The sequence below is a fragment of the Gopherus evgoodei genome, unplaced genomic scaffold (genome assembly GCF_007399415.2).
Source record: "Gopherus evgoodei ecotype Sinaloan lineage unplaced genomic scaffold, rGopEvg1_v1.p scaffold_44_arrow_ctg1, whole genome shotgun sequence".
NCBI classification, from domain to species: Eukaryota; Metazoa; Chordata; order Testudines; family Testudinidae; genus Gopherus; species Gopherus evgoodei.
In genome coordinates this window covers 1,776,195-1,793,937 of record NW_022060065.1, presented here as the reverse complement: position 1 = coordinate 1,793,937, position 17,743 = coordinate 1,776,195, and the positions used below count along the sequence as shown (strand labels likewise).

The window sequence follows — 17,743 nt, the reverse complement described above, 5'->3', positions numbered from 1 at the left end:
CCTATAGCCTTCAGATCCAGTAAAATGAAACCAGTGCTTCTCTAAGACCTGTTATAACCTGGAATCTTTCTAAGGAAGAACCCACTGCTCCTGAAATTCCCCCATGGTTCTGTAAATGGGCATTAACCTCTTGTCCTGGCAAACTTTTTTTGTTCTTGTAGTAATCTGTATCACTGCAGAGTTAATTGTGGGGGAGAGGAGGAAGCAGGATTATTATAAAATTAAACTAGTTGTGTTTACACTTCTCAAATCTTGCAAAAGACCTCACTATGAAGATAGTAGTAGTATTTTTGCATTAGATTTGCATTTGGAGTTGAATGGCCTTCCCTCACAACGGCAAATGTAATGCTTAACCATCAAGCTGATGTTGGGTTTTCAGTCATCCTTTCTTGTCCCAGTGGATAAAACCAGTCCATGCCCAGGTCACTTGTCTTGATTACCATAACTATTTTCTCTGTGGCCTCAAACTCTGATACCCAGGTTGTCTCTTTCCAGACCAAGAAAAATGCAGCTGTTAACATTTTCTTCAACAGAGATCCTAGAAATCTATTTGCTGTGGAAAAACATGGAATTTACATTTTGACAGAAAACGATTTAGTTTTTACACTTTGTGAAAAAATAGAAACATACTGTAAAATCCAGTTTATTCAGCTCTCCATATTCACTGACCCAGTGCTGAGCCCAATACATAGAATTATTTGGGATATGTAAGAAATACAAATTGCAATTCTATTTAATTTTATTGATTTTGGTGGCACTGGTAGCTTTGAGCTTGCTTAAAAATTGTAAATACACCTCTACCTCGATATAACACGAATACGCGGTAAAGCAGTGCCCTGGGGGGGGGCTGCGCACTCCAGTGGATTAAAGCAAGTTCGATAAAATGCAGTTTCACCTATAACGCAGTAAAATATTTTTGGCTCCTGAGGACAGCGTTATATCGAGGTAGATGTACATCAATAAAACATTGTGTTCCAATGATATAATCTAGAGCGCATGCTTTAGGGAATGTCAAATTCTGCACTGGCTAATTTAGGGGCAGGGGAGGGATTATCACAGTCAGGATCCCTTATCAATCACAGCCCGTCACTCCACTCTTTGAATCTGACTCCCCCTTGCCATCCATATCAAGTTTAATCATCATAGTCTCATCTTCAGGGTCTTGCTCAAATGTATCCTGACCTAACTCTCTGATCTCATCTTCTCCTCATCCCTTTCACTCTGCCATTGATACCAGCCCCCACCCTTGTAGATTCATAGACTCTAGGACTGGAAGGGACCTCAAGAGGTCAAGTCCAGTCCCCTGCCCTCATGGCAGGACCAAATACTGTCTAGACCATCCCGGATAGATATTTATCTAACCTACTCTTAAATGTCTAGGAAGGAGTATGGCAGAAAGAGATCTAGGGGTCATAGTGGACCACAAACTGAGTCAATAGTGTGATACTTTTGCAAAAAAAGCAAACGTGATACTTCTCCAACTTCCATATTAATCCTGCCCCATGCATGGAAAAACAAAGCACCATTTGGGCTTCATTCAGATACCTTCTAAATATCTTCTACTTAGAGAATCCCATGACTATTATAAAGGTGTGTCTATGCTGCAAAGAAAAACCCATGGTACAGAGTTTGCACCCACGTCAATTGATTTGCACTCATGGTGCTTGGGCTGCAGGGCTAAAAACAGCAGGGTTGACATCTGGCCTTGGGCTGGAGCTTGGGTTTTGAAACCCAGTGAGGGGAAGCATCTTGGAGCCCCAAGAGCCCAAATCAGTTTTCCTGGGCTTGGAGATTCACTACCATGAGGTTTTTTGCAGTGTAGACATATCAAAACCAAGTCAAATCCAGCTTCCAACTCAACATTACATTATTGAACAGTAAAATGAGAGGACATAAAGCAGAAACTCGCAGGTCTGCACTTTCCTATAGTGATGAGTCTTAAACTATAAGTTCCTTGAGACAGAGAGGTTTTTGTATTTGTTCCTCCACAGTGCTGTTATTTTAGCAAATACTGGTGTGTTAATACTGTTAAGACAGGCTGCTAAGTGACAGGTCCTAAAACGCATTTAAATTGATATTTGGATGCATTTAAAGGGTAGTTGTCTATTTATTCTAGCATCTGTTATGACTTTGCAGCTGATTTTTTTTGTTCATAAAAATGATGTCCCTCTTAATATTTGCATTTACCATAAAAATGCAAGTACAAATAACACCTGACCTCAGCCCACCACTTGCCGCCCGCCCTCCCCCCCCGCCCCCAGGAAGTAATGTCTACAGGCTATGCAGGCAGATCAAGGGTGGAAACTGAGGGGTCTTTGTGGAGGAGTTCCAGCTAGCAGCTCCCTGTGCTTTACAAGTCAGTCCCAAGCTAAGCATCTCTGCTACAGTAGTACTGCTGTGCGGGAGGGATGACTTCTCAGGTAGGGTTGCCAACTTTCTAATCCCACAAAACTGAACACCCTAGCCCCGCCCCTTCCCCAAGGCCTGGCCCTGCCCCCCACTCACAACATTCCCCCTCCCTCAGTGGCTTGCTCTCCTCCACCCTCACTCACTTTTTCACTGGGCTGGGGCAGGGGTGGGATCTAGGAGGGGGTGAGGGCTCTAACTGGGGGTGCAGGCTCTGGGGTGGGGCCAGAAATGAGGGGTTCAGGGTGTGGGAGGGGGCTTTGGGCTGGGGATGAAGGGTTTGGGGTGCAGGCTTACTTGCAGCGGCTCCCGGTCAGCAGCACAGCAGAGGGGCTAAGACGTGCTTCCTGCCTGTCCTGGCACTGCGGACTGCGCTGCACCCAAGAAGCGGCCAGCAGGTTCACCCGCAGGCATGGCCCACATCTAGCTCCCATCGGCCATGGTTCCTGGATAATGGGAGTGCGGAGCCAGTGCTCGGGGTAAGGCAGTGCACGGAGCAACCTCTCCTCCCCCTGCCTAGAAGCCAGACCTGCTGGTAGCTTCCAGCCTGCAACATAGTCCACAGTGTCAGGACAGGTAGGGGCTGGCCTGCCTTAGCTCCACAGCACTGCTGACCAGACTCTTAACAGCCTGGTAGGCTGTGCTGACCGGAGCTGTTAGGGTCCGTTTTCGACCTGGTGTTCCAGTCAAAAACCAGACACCTGGTCACCCTACTCTCAGGTAACCCTGTTCAAAACTGTTTAGGGCTCTCTAGGTTAAACAGACACTTGGCACTCCTAAAGCACAAGTGGTCTCAGCATGATAAACAAGCTGCTGCATTTTAGCACAGGTTTAATATCTCCAAGTGATCAAGATCTAGCCACATAGGGAGCATATCAGAGGGAGGGATAGCTCAGTGGTTTGAGCATTGTCCTGCTAAACCCAGGGTTGTGAGTTCAGTTCTTGAGGGGGCCACTTAGGGATCTGGGGCAAAATCCATACTTGGTCCTGCTAGTGAAAGCAGGGGCCTGGACTCAATGACCTTTCAGGGTCGCTTCCAGTTCTCGGAGATAGGCATATCTCCATATATTATTGAGGTAAGATTTTGTTACCAAATGATTACATTAAAGAACTCCTGTAATTTTTAATAGTTTAGAAGAAAGTTAGTTTGTGGGGTTTATAGTGCAGCTGTTAAAACACTGGGATGTTAGTCTGACCAAAATACTCAACTGCTTTGCGATCTGGATGAACTTGGTAACCTTTGTGCCATGGAAAAATACTTCCTATGAAGCTCACTGCCTTCTTTTATCTTGTTGTGATAACATATACTGGATAAGGCAATACAAATAGCTCTATAGTTTTATAGTGCCGTAAAGCAATGCCAGACAGCATGCTGGAGCAGCAGGGCCAAAAGACTGGTGAAAGACAGGAATAAAATGCCAATCTCCAGGTGAAACTCACTCTGGTGCAGAGGGCAGACACAGGGCCCTGTGCATCTCATAAACTCTGTTTAAGTGATGCAGAAAACCTTAATTCTTTTGTGGGGCCCTTTGTGCTGGGGTGAAAATTCAGTTGCACGGTGAGTGTGGTGGATTTTTTTTTCTTAACAAAAAAAACCAACCTCAACATATTGTAACTTTGATCTTGAATTTTGAGATTAACTCTTCAATATACCACTAATTTTTTTTTAAACAAGATTGAGCTAATCTCCATGGTTTTTCTTTAATTCTGACAAGGGGTCAGATTTTGCTTTTGGGAGATAATGCTTGTCCAGATGAGAAACCTGTAGGAGTAGATGTTCCACCATACAGGATCTAGAGTCGATGATGATGATAAACAGGAAGGGAATGTACCTTGGTTATGGGTCAAGAGACTGCTCAGACCTTTCTCAGAGAATGTCGCATGTGGGTAACTTACAAAATAACATTGTGGACCTGAAGAAAGGCTCTGAGCTCGAAAGCTTCTCACCATTGGAAGCTGGTCCAGCAAAAGACATTACCTCACCCACGTTGTTTGTGCTTGGGTTAGATTTTCATACACATCTCTCTGAAACAAACATGAAAATTAATATCTCAAGTCTGACTCCTTGGAAATTAACAGTTGCACTTATTGGAAAATGCTTATCCTTCTCGCTAAAAGTATAGTTATGTCTAGTTCTACTTAAGGTTTCCTGTGGCTCAGTGATGCTTCTCTCTGCCCTGCTGTATGGGAGACATGAGAAGTTCCTGTCTCTCTTCCTGGGCAGAACATAATCTAGGAATACTGTGCAGGCCAGAGAGCACTGCATCATTCCATTGTGATTAACTTTGGAATCAGCAGTCTTGACTGGCTTTGAAAGATAGGGGCTGTGACTGACTGTCTTGGTGTCTTCTCAGCTGAGTGACTTTTTACACTTCTGCTTAAATTTGTTACAGGAAAGACCATGATAATCAAGTTTTTTCTTATCAGAATGCTCCACACTTTTTAACTCTTGGGTATTCAGGTTTTTAAAGTAAACCACAGAAGTCAACATCTACCAACCTGTACAATAGATCATGCATTCAAGTATTCTGGAGATTTGGGGAGGAAACTGGGGGATAATGGATATTACTGTGTGCTTAGTGTAAATGACAACTGTGGATCTCTCGGGTATTTAAAGTATAGTACTTTCTATCATGGAGACATCGGAGGGCCATTGTAGGTGTTTCAGAAAGTGGTATCTGGTGAGTCAATACATGGTGGTCTCACCTGTCAGCACTGAACCTGTGTCCTGGAGAGTGGTGTTGGTGTATGCTGTGACAACTCTTAAATGGAGCCTAAAGCTGAATTCATGAAAACTTGTGAATTACTGAGTCTTATACCTAGTACTCTGGCCAAAGCCTAAATATAGTAATTACACTTTGCTTAGATTTTTCTTCTGCAGATCATCTTAACTTAAATAACCTTCACCTTATGCCCTAAACTGTAGAAAAGTGTTTCAGTACAGTTAAACAACAGTTGCATTTTAATGATATGTGATGTGAAGTTTTTAAAGTGCGCTGGGATAAAGGCCCTATATTGGGCAGGGGTGCTGATAATGAGGAAAACATTTGTTTAGTGTATACATTCAGAAGCTGATTGCAGCTTGCAATCTATTGCTTGGATGTCTAAATGGTTTTCACTTCACTCCTTTGTTGCAGATTAATCAGCCACTCGATGGGGATTAACAGTGGAGCACCTTTTTGTGTCGCCTTTTCACCTCTGCATAGCAAGAATAACAACTTCAGCACCTTGTCAATAATAATTATGAAACTGGTATTAACTGAATGGCAATTATGGATTTTTAACTCTAATTCACAGTAAACATAGCAAGCCATATGTTGAAATTCCTACTAAGTAGCTTCCTGTTCTTTGTTTCATACCTACCTGAGAAGTTGTGAAATACCTATTTGTACAAGAGGAATATAAGCATTACTTGCACCAGGAACACAACAGAAGCTGAAAGAGAAGACATCTTAGAGATATGATAGTATTATTTATAGAGCTATAATAAATATATATATTTTTATTGTAATGAAAATGGCTCCCCAGAATGCTGACTCGGAATCTATGCAAGTTGAAGAGCTACCTGTGACAGATCTTCAGAAACCAGCAAACAAAGAGAATGAGAGTAGGGAGGAGACTATTAGCGAAGGATCCATAAATCGGATACCAGTACGCCTGTGGGTCATGCATGGTGCAGTGATGTTTGGCAGGGAATTCTGTTATGCTATGGAGACAGCATTGGTAACCCCGGTATTGTTGCAAATTGGTAAGTACATTTTTTTCATATCTAATATACTGCTTTAAACAAAGCCATTGTTTTAATATTCTGTGTTTTTGTTTTTTGGCTAATGCCATAGGAAGAAGTGGTTTTGTTACAGCTAGAGCAGTGGGCTGCAAATTGGAGCATCTGAGTTCTATTCTTGACTCTGCTACTGACTAATTTGTGTGATCTTTTTACAAAACGTTAAACACCTTGAACTTAAATATACCATCTGTATAATGATTTTGCTTGTTATTTCATAGGGTTACCTCTTATAGGAGATTTGAGGAAAAAGCACCAAGTATTTTTTATTAATCTAAATTGTCAATACAAATACATAACACATTTGAAAATACATAGGTTTTAAGTTTTTAAAAATATATATTGAAAACAGATCATGTCAGATTATATCCAAATATCCATTTTAACATATTGGACAAATATTTACTCTAGCAGACTTTAGGTACAAACTTGTTTTCAGTAGTCTTGACACACGAACTGGGAAATGTAATCAGGTTACTTTGCCCAAGAAAATGCTGAGAATATTGTTTGGATTGGCTTTGACAATAACTATCTATATAATATTGTATGTTCTATTTTGAGCTTCTAGTGAATCTTTATCTTGTGTGTAATTCAGTAAAGCTGTTGCCTGGTATCTTTTTTTTTTTTTTTTTTATTTAATATGGTTAAAGATACAAAGATATTGTGCTAAGAACTTGCCCTTATTATGCAATAGACAACTGGCACATGAGGAAAAGGGGAGAGTACTTATACCCAGTTCAACCTCTCACTTACATAGTTTAACATTCAGAACGACATACAATATTTCAATTTTTTATGCTTCAGAGTCTGAAAAATCTCAAATGAAGATAGCATGGATCCATGGTCAACATGTAGCTGTGGCGTATTACTTCAGAGATGTTTAGTTAACATTAGCTAAGGTTTTATTTGCTCGAAGTTGCTGATCTAAACTATATATTGGCATGTTTTAAAACTAGATTGCAGTTTAGCTGCCAACAACTCTCTCCCTTAATTAGGTCAGGGTTATTGGTACAGGATGTCCATAAGATTACCTGTTGGCCATTTTGGCTGGTAACAAGAAGTCCATTAATGGACAGAACAACTTTAGGCATTCTTGCTGCAGTCCACAGTGCACTGTGTAATAGAAATGAAATGAGGATTTAAAATGAGTGTAGACTGTTCTGCTTCTTGCATATTAAGGAAGTGCTTTTGCCAGTTTCCCAGATAATTGCTGGGCTCATTAAAGGACAGGACTCTCCAGAATTTCTAATCAAAGGTAAGGGCCAGGTATTAAGCGTGTAAGATTAATAAACACTTCAGTATCACTTGCTGCAGCAAGTGGTGAATGGGAAGAGGACAGAATTTGGGCAGGTTTTTTGCTTCATTACCTGACACTGCCAAATTTGATCAAGTCCTACTCTGACTTTTCTATGTGGTTTGGAAACCTGAAGATGGGTTTGTGGAATCCATGTAAAGCTAATGAGGCTATAATTTTGTGGATCATAGCATATACCCTCTTTAAATATTGGCACATTAGATCTTGTGTCCAGTTCTCCTTGAATTTATTAGAGGTTTCTTTCCCCCTCCCTCACAACTTCAAACCATTTTTTTTTTCTAAGCTTGCCCCAACAGGCTTATCTATATAGTAATCTGGCTGTGCTAAATGGCTGTACAATAATAGATATGAGTCAGTAATACTCAGTGTGTCTCTTTCATATGTTCATAAAATGTTGAAATATATAAAATTAAGATTAAAAGATACAACTGAACTATTAAGGTATGTACACATGCTGAAACTGAGTGACCATGTTATATCAACAGTAAACAATCATCGCTAAAGGAGAACCATGGCCTTGTCTACATGAGCTGGGGAGGAGAAGGGTGTAACTTGCATTCAGATGACACTTGCTGTTTGGTGCACTATACAGAAACCATACCCATAGCATGCACATATGACAGCTCTGCCCTCTTTCAGTGTGCAACGTGTACAGGCAGCATACTAAGCACCTGGCAATCTGGGAAGGTATTCCGCAATCCTTTGTGTCACTACTGAGCATTGTGTACCCTGGGATTTTTCTCACACGTTGTCAGATGCATAGCAGAAACCTGTGGAATTCTGGAACTTGAGACCAAACTCAGTCTGATTCCATTCTCTCCATTCCATGCTTCCTCTTTTTTCTGGGCATGCTAGTAACATTTTTAATTGTTGGCTGCATTGCTATGCTTGCAATCACAAATATACAGTGGCTGCTTGGGCTATATTTGACTTCTTTAAGCTGAGTAGCTTCAGTTTGGACTTTGCCTGCTGCACCCCCAGCAGATGGCATAACAGTAGCAGCTCCTTCAGCAGTGACAGGAAGGGGGATGAGGAAGAAGAGGATGACACCAAGCAACTGCTACAACAGAGCTGTTCCTGAAACAGCTTCATGCGGTGCCTTCAGGGCTTGGGAAGCCAGCATCTGTTGGTGGGAAAGGATCATTACATCTGGGATGACCAAGTAAGTGGTGAAAGAATTTCAGGATGGTGAAAGCAACCGTTTTTGGATATCTCTGCCAAAGTAGCTCAAAGCTGCAACAGCAGCATACCAACAGTGCCCCACTCACCACTGCCATCTGAAAGCTAGCCACCCCTGAATGCTACTAGTCTATAGCCAACTAATTCAGCATAAGGGAGATCAACTGCTGGGGCTATTGTCATGCAGGCATTTGATGCCATCCTACTGCTACAGTAGCTTATAAAGCTTGGTAATGCTCAGGAGATTGATGGCTTTGCACACATGAGGTTCCCAAACTGTATTGGGGCACTTGATGGAACCCATGTGCCTACAGTCTGCCTCCCACACAAGGCCTCAGTTCCAAACAAAGGGGTATTTCTCCACAGTGCTTAATGATTTGGTTGACCACCTTGGTAGACTTGCAAACACAAATGCAGGATGGTCTGTAAAGGCCATGATGCTAGGATCTTTTGGAATTCAGCCCTGTTTACCTTAATAAATAAAGGATAGTTTGCTCCCAGGATCACTATGGGCATTAACGGTGTGGAGATTGCTCAGGTTGTACACAGAGACCTGGCTTATCCTCTGCTTCCCTGACTAATGAAGTCATTCAAAGGCTGCTTGGATGGAAGGAAGGAACTGTTTAACTGTCACGTCACTAGTTGTAGAATGACAGTGAAGTGTGCATTTGGCCATCTGAAAAGAAGGTGGCATTGTTAATGGGCTAGGTTGGAAGCTGCAGGAAAAAAAGCCTGAGATTATAGCTGCGTGTTGCATTTTGCACAATATTTGAGAGTGAGGGGCAGCGGGGGAGAGCCTTGCCAGTGAGTGGGTAGCTGAGGTGCAGAGACTTGCTCAGCAGTTTAAGCAGCCAGCCAGGCCCACCACTAGAAAATGGCAAGAGCCAGGTCAGTACTGTCAGGGATATGTGTTGCAGTTACATTGAATTTCAGGCCTGGAAATGTACAGCTGTACATCCATCTGTTTCCTCTGCTGCCTCTTGTTCTTCTGCCTTCCTACGGGGAATGTCAGGGCTCAAAAGTTACCAGGGATGTTAGATGACTTGTAAGAGCTGGGCTCCCAGGTACAATTGTTCTCCCTGCCCTGACCTTGGCCCAAGAGCGAATAGTATTTGGAAACCCTGCTGTAGGGGCATAGCGGGGAACATGTGCCAATGTTCCTAGTACCCTTTGTCCAGTGGCTACAGAACATAGCTGTGTCCTGGCTGAGGACACTGAATTGTCTGGGCATCCTCTACCAGCAAATGTTGTACCAGAGCATTCTGCTTCTGTAGTGCCTCAATGTGTTGCCTCTGCATGACCCTGTCTCTCACTGCAGTGTCTCTTGCCATGACAGTGTGGTCTCTGGCCACATCATCTCGCTCATGCTCTCTTGATTCCTTGTGTCTTTCCTCTCTGATCTCCAACAACCAGCTCCCTTATTTTTCAGGGTTTTTTGGAGCATATGCAGTGAGTTCTCCTAACACTTCATCTCCAGTTTTTCATTTCTCCCCGCTCAGGTTAGTCAGCTGCTCAATCGTTGATGAAGGCCCGGTCCTTGAGGGTCAGGCAGCTACATGTGCTGTGGTTGAGGAAGTAGGAGTCACTTGTGTGTTTCTGTCAATCTTTTAATATGTATTCACCCCTCTGAGATTCTTTCCATTCTTGGAGGAAACATCAGTTGATAAGTGGAGTGCATAAGGAGGGCTAGGTGGGAATTTTTGGATGTTCAGTGTATTCCATCTGGGTTTGCAGTTTTGCCTGGGAGGGTGAGAGCTGGGGGGGAGGAGAGGGACAGCATTATGTTCCCCCTTCAACACTGCAGTCTGTACTGTGCCTTGGAGGCATTTGTATGGTGTCCAGAGCGTTTAGCACAGACATGGGCAAGCTATGGCGTGCGGGTCACATTCGGCCCACAGGACCCTCCTGTCTGGCCTTTGAGCTCCCGGCCAGGGAGGCTAGCCCCTGGCCCCTCCCTCGCTGTCCCTCCCTTCTGCACGGGCCTCACTCTGGCCTGCCACTCCCGCTGGCCAGCATGGGGAGCACAGCTGGCTCTGGCTGGGTGTTGCAGCTGCAAGGTCCTGCTGCTGGTAAGGGGGTGGGGAGTCCTGGGGGGCAGTCAGGGAGGAGGGGGCATTGTGGGGCAGAGGTTTGGGGGGGTCAAGGGATAGGGAGCAGGGAGGGTTGGGAGTGGGAGTCTCTGAGGGCCTGTCAGGTGGTGGGGATGTGGATGGGGTCAGGGAGGCAGTCAAAGGACAGGGATAAGGGGGTAGGATCTTTGCGGGGGGGAGAACAGTTAGGGGCAGGGGGTCCTGGGAGGGGATGGTCAGGGGATGAGGAGCAGAGGGCGGTTGGATATGGGGGTAAGGTGTCAGGAGGCAGGGATTGGGAGGGCAGTCAGGGGACAGCGAGCATGGGGGTTGGATAGGGGGCAGGGGTCCCAGGAGGGGGTGGTCAGGGGACAAGGATGGCTTTTGCTGCTTGTCCTTCTGTAGAGAGTCCAGAGTCCCCAACTTTTGGGCGGGGGGGGTTGTAAATGCTCAAACCTGTCAGTGCATCAAAAAATTGACAGGTTACATTTCCACAGCTGGATCATTCCTGGCTTTAATGGAAGTTCTCCTAAGTGGTTTTCTCTCTATCCATTACTAGGCGGCATCCCATTTGCGACCCCCCCCCCCCCGTGGGAATTTGAATAGTGATGTCCATAAACACTCCTTTTATCCTGGTGGCTGGCCCCAAGAGCTTGCTGCACTGATGCTTCTCTCCATATGGCAAGGAGATCTTGGATCTTAGCGTGGTGCCAAGCAGCTGCTCAAGTCAAGTTGTAAAGGCTCTTGACGTAATATCACTGTAATGCCATTATATTATAATCCAGGAGCAAATGGGCTGATCCTGGCATCGTACCAGATTTTACAGAGGGGAGGGGTCATCTGGTCAGCTTGACTCCAAGTAGTGGAAGGCACAAAGATCAGCAGATTGCTTTGGGGGCCTCTGTGACCAAACTGTTGGGATAGCAGTTGAAGGACTGCCAAAGGAGCACGTGGCAGCATTGCATGTATGAGAATACTAGACCGCACTTACTAAACTAGCGTTGAATTTGGTACACTTCAAAAGAAGACTGTAGAAGTTGCAGTAAATTCAGAGTTGGTGGATTTCATGAATTGTGGTGGGTGGGTGTGTGCGTGTGTGTGCGCAAGTATTTTTCAGACTATGCTAACTACAAATGGGTCCAGACAAAATGCCCCATCTAGACAAGCCCTAGGGTTCTCTACCATTGTTAATAATGAAACACCATTATTTGTAAACATTCTTCCAAAACTTAACCCTATAGGGTATAAATTTTCCTTCAGTCGAAACAGTTCCTACAGTGTATCTGTCTACCACACCACTGAAATGATTTAAAAAGAACAAAACAGGGTTAGCAGTTTTGATGCTGCTTTGCTATAACTTACTAAGTTTTTGATTTTTTTAAAAACTAGAAAGTAATTGATAAATCATTAGATGGTTAGTGTGCATGACCTTTGTTACCAACACTTTTCACATCCTTAGAAAATGGGGAAATGTATGCATAATGTGGCCAACAGAGACACATGCTTGCTGGCTTTATTAATTCATGTAAATCTACTCACCATTTTCCTAAAAGATAAAACTTGTAAGCTCAGGAAATCAGGAAGATTCCAAAGGCCTTCCAGTGTAAGAAATCTATCTTGTAATTGTTAATGTATTATATTTTTAATGTGAAAAGTTATAACATTGCAATTGAGTAATGGTGTTTCAGCAGTGTCTATAAAATTTGACGTTTATAACAGTCACAACTGTACCATAGTTTTTATAGTTCATATGGTAAATGATTCACTAAGCCTTTATTGTATTTCAAAGACTTTCTCATGTCATAGAATACTCAGTGAATAGTTAATAAGCACAGAACTGATTGTCAGCAACAGAAATATTCCACTCTCCCTTTTTCTAAAACAGCATTAGTTATTAAATGTTACTCTTTGCTTATTTCCCTTTTCTAACAAGAACTTACTTAAGGTTCACATGAACATTTTTAACACTGTCCCATCTACCCTTTATGTGTGACTTCAAAATGTAAGAATGTTTCCATCTAAAAGAGAGACTATAGTCCCGTATTTCTCAAACTGGGGTCACCGCTTGTGTAGGGAAAGCCCCTGGTGGTCTGGGCCGGTTTGTTTACCTGCCCGTCCACAGGTCTGGCCGATCGTGGCTCCCACTGGCCGCAGTTCACCACTGCAGGCCAATGGGAGCTGCTAGAAGTGGTGGCCAGTCAGTCCCTCGGCCCATGCCGCTTCCAGCAGCTCCCATTGATCTGCAGCGGCAAACCGCGGCCAATGGGAGCTGTGGTCGGCTGGACCTGCGGATGGGGCAGGTAAACAAACCGGCCCAGTCCGCTAGGAGCTTTCCCTACACAACAGTGACCCCAGTTTGAGAGACCCTGCTCTACTCCCTCCTTCTCTAATGTGATGAGTAAGGGGTACCCATTTCAGGTGATGCTGCCCAGTTGGTCTTTGATATGGTTCAAGTTTTGAAATTCATGCATTATTACATAAAAGTTAGCAGTACTGTTGTTTGTAACATTTCGTATTCAAGTGGATTTCTATGGCATTACATTGTAATGTGGGAATAAATGGCCACTTACTGTAAACATTCGCCATGTGCCTATTAAATATTCACGTTATTTGTTTCAGGCTTACCTCTGAATGTTTGTTTTTTTTCAGGCAGTGACGCTAAGCAATAGTATTTCAGGAAACAAATACTTTGATTCTGATAGGCTCTAATAAAGAGGTGGAACCAACTCAAGCAGAATACAATAGGTTATTTTTGTCTGAATTTTCTCATCATATACTGTAGAATCAAAGCACTTCATTTATTTCACTGAGTTATATGCAGAGGAGCCTTTTTGTCCTCTGGTCTGTCAACTTAGGCATGATGAGATACTGGGTACTTCACAAACTTAAGGATCTGTGATCCCTGCTCAAATGATCTTATAGGCCAGGTACAGGCAAAACTGTTCAAATTAAAATGATGCACTGGGCAATAGTACAAGCTTGTAGTTGGAGAAATGGTGTAGTAATCATGCATGAAAAGGCCATCCCTGTCCCAAATCTCATTTTGAAAAAATCAATGATAATTACAAAATAGTAAGGAAGGATGAAGGGAAAACCAAGAGCCGTTTGAAGTTCTTGGGCCTGAGCCAAAGCCCATTGAAATCAATGGGCATCTTTCTATTGCCTTTAGCGTGCTTTGAATAATAGGTGCACAGTCTTCAGAAAGATGGCTTCAGGTTGTGGCTTTGGCCTGCTCACCACCTCTCCAGTCCAGCAGTTGCTTATGGTAACCTGGGCTCCTTAATGCTTTTTTTCCTTCAAATAGAGATGATGAGTTAAGCTCTTATTACTGTCTTGAGTAAAAAATTCTATATGAAAAATACAGATTTGGGAGCTAGCATAAAAATATTTGTATTTTAAACCTGAAGAAAAAATTTAAGATCTTTGATAAGGTGGGGAGTCCAGAGTGGAAAGACTTCTTTTAACTGAATAAAACCTCTAAAATAGATTTAGGCATATAGCCACTAATTTTATCTCTAGCACAAGAACCTAAAGGATGTGATGTTGTTCCATTAATACATGTCTCGAGTGGTGAACGTATAATACTGTACACAGTGCACCTGAGGCAAATATTAATAACATCTTGAAACATCTCCACCCATCACTTTTTTAATTGAATAATTCATGCCCCCGGAGGTGTCTCACAAAATTAATAGATGTTCCTGTGCATACTGCCAAGGATCAAATTAGTTGTGTTCTTACTGTGAATCTAACTTTCAACTCAAGATAATATGAGGACTTGAGCTGGCTTCATGTTCTTGAACTCAAATTAATCTTTAAAGTATTTTTTAAATGGAGGCTGAATTTCAAGCAGTGCAGGGGTGTAGGCATATTTCACACTGTGATTGATGAAACTTACCTGAATCCCCTAGATGAATTTGAAAATCTTAATCAGGAAACAGATTACAGTAATTTTCTGTGTTCTAATTTTTTCAGTATATTTGCACATGAGAATGCACTCTGCTCTCTGAGAGTTGAAGAATCTAGTTGGAGAGCTAAATCTCATGGGCTATACAAGAAGCCTCGTGAGATCTAGGACATGTATGTGACATGACCTTTTACTTGTACATAAGATCTTAAAGAGCAAACTGCTAAAGCATGTCTATTCCATGCACTCTTCTATGCCAAATACAATTAGTTAGCAGTTAAGAAGCTGACTTGAGAAAAATTATTGCCCAACCACTGTTTCTTCATCTCTCTTTTTGTGGATGAAGAAGAAGACTTTCAAACAAGTTTCATTTTTAGTGGTGATTTTCTGTTCTTCTATCAATGGTAGTATGACCCAGCCCCCACTGCTGGCCTGGTTTCAGAGAGGTGTAGTTTCAGAAGTAGACATAGACATGCTCGGGAGACTCATTGCAGCCTGGACAGCCTGCCTAATTTAGGGTTGCCAATTCTGGTTGGACATATTCCTGGATGCTACATCACGACATAATCTTTAATTCCTGGAGACTCCAGGATAATCCTGCACAGTTGGTAACCCTAGTGCCCATACCCAAATATGCATTGGTCTTGGATAGATAGTGTGTGTTGTGGGAGAGGTTTGGCTACTGGGTATGAGCTTGGAGCAGGAGAAAAAGTAACAGCTTCTGGGTTAATCTCTGTGAGGAGAAAGAACTCTGTTTTGCCTCTACCACGTAGCTGAGCCAATCAAAAGTGCCTACCTTACAGGGGGCAAGGGAGAGAACATTGGGCAGGAAGAGAAGTCAGTCACTGGCTGAGGCAATTACCAGCCACAAGCAGTGTCCAGCACAAAGAGAGAGAGAGAGACCCCAGACCCTGTATCTGGAGGAAGATGATCCACTTCTAATCTCACCTGTTAGGTCTCCTTTCTTTAGCTTCTGAAGCAAGGGAAAAGTTTGGAGTAATCCTGGGACCTGGTCCACCCAGACAGATCTGCACTGTGACACGGGCAGTGCCACAGTTGCACAACTATCATGTGAAAGCTGCAGATGAACTCTGGAGTTGTATCTACTTACTCTGTATCATGTGAGATTTTGTGTAATGCTTAGTTATTAGAAGGTGGAAAAAATACAAAGATTTTGGGTGGGGGGGGGGGTAATGAATACTTTATATACCTCTGTTTACCTGCATGAAATATTCTGCTTCACTGCTTGGAGTTAAAACAAAGGAGGCTGGTAGGGAGAAGCAAACAGGAAAGGAAACACTGACAAATAGAAGATATCTCCAGGAACAATATGGAGGGTCTTTAAGAGAACAGTGAGCAAGCAATTAATTGGAACATGCCTACCTGCCTGTCTCCAGTTAATTTAACAGGCTTATTTTTCCAAGGCCAGAGCCTAATATCAAAAGAACACTACATCTTTAAGCCCTGCCTGTGAGGGGGAGGGCAGCAGCTGGCTGGATGGGTGGGGCAGAGAACTGCAGGAGGATGGTCTCTGTTGCAGCCCAGAGATGAAGGTAGCTGGGCTAAGTGGAGTTTACCAAAACTTGCAAGGAAAGGGTAAAGTTTAGGTGAGACCAGCAGCATATAAACTTCTATTGCATTCATCCTTCTGCTTCCTATGTACTTTTTTGGAATCCTAAATGTTTGTTTTTGAAGAAACTGGCTTGGGGTCACTTTAATGAACAGCTCTCAGGCTCTGATGGGGCTGTTTTCTTGCAGATGCTTAATGTGGTTGGGAAAATGGGACTGCAACCCAGTGATCCAGTTTCTGATACCAGCAGCATGTTTGCTGCCAGAATGTCAGATCACCACTATTTGTTTTAATGTTACAGAAGAATTGTCAAGGTTGATTTCACCTGTATCTCCTTTTATCCTGTTCTCTTCTGTGTCCCTTAACTGGCTCCTGTGTTTTTCAGTTTGAACCTTTTCTGAGCCAGTTTTATATATAATATTAAATTGTATTTCCACTTACTAATTGGAGGTGCAGAAAAGTTTCCCCCATTTCTTGTTACTTTAGAGTTCTAATTCTATTTATAACACAGCTCTAGGCTTTAAGATGGAGGAATCTCAAACTGAGAGTGAGGGGACCCCTCAGGGGGTTGCGAGGTGGTTATGGGGGGATGCAAGCTGTTAACCTCTACCCCCCAATGCCACTTTGCTCCAGCATTTATACTGTGTTTAAATATATTAAGTGTTTTTAATGTATAGGGGGGAGGGTCACACTCAAAGGCTTGCTCTGTGAAAGGGGTCACCAGTAAAAAAAAAAAAAAAAAAGTTTAAGAGCCACTGCTTTAAGATAACAGTACAACATGCCTTTGCTATACAGAAATCAGATTGTTTGTTTATGATGGGCAAAAGTTAGTTGCAGTAGATGGATTGTGCCGTTGGCTCTGTGTTTTTGTTTCCTCATTTGGAAAGTCATGCACAGCAGTTCCTCATTTGGACAGTCATGCATAGCCAGACATTTTTTGGCAAGGAATAGTAATGACAAGCATACCTGCTTTGTCTTACATGGGTCTCATGGTGTGACTAAAATATAATTACACTTGTATTGCACTCTGCAGATTGGACAAAATTTGAGAATACTCCATTTAAAGTACCTCAATCTGAGTCTCAAATACAGATTTCCTTTTGTCTTGCATTGAACTTTGGTACATAACAGAATTGTACAGTACTAGGTCCAGTAGACCATTTAATTGTCTTGGTTACTGCACTGCTTATTTTCTTTGACTCCATCCGGTAGCTGAAGAGTTAAGGTTTCTTTTGTCACAAGTTCAGTTGCAGAGTCAGTTTATTCTCCCAAGTGTTGGCTGTTCTTTCCCTTTTTGTTTATCAGGATAAGCATACTTAGTAAAACGCAGTTTGAACAAAGTTTTCTGCAATTCTGTTGCCACAAAGCAGAGAATAGATGGCTTAATGTCGAGGCCTTCCCTGCATGAAGGTATGCATAGCTTGCTTGACTTATACTGACTTCCAAAAATTGGGAAAAGATGGTAACATTACTGTCCATCTGAAATTGAAGAAGAGATTAGATGCCCTGGTAC

At 42.8% G+C, this 17,743-nt stretch overlaps 1 protein-coding gene across 6 annotated transcripts in view; it reads left to right on the top strand.

The window, feature by feature from the left end:
* SLC45A4 (solute carrier family 45 member 4) overlaps positions 1 to 17,743 on the top strand; it is a 136,303-nt gene that overhangs the window by 85,973 nt on the left and 32,587 nt on the right. For all 6 annotated transcript variants that reach the window (XM_030546425.1, XM_030546421.1, XM_030546420.1 and 3 more), the window contains one exon: positions 5,544 to 6,154. In XM_030546425.1, coding sequence (XP_030402285.1) covers positions 5,917 to 6,154 — 238 coding nt within the window. In that variant the 5' untranslated portion in view covers positions 5,544 to 5,916. The remainder of the gene's footprint in view (positions 1 to 5,543; positions 6,155 to 17,743) is intronic.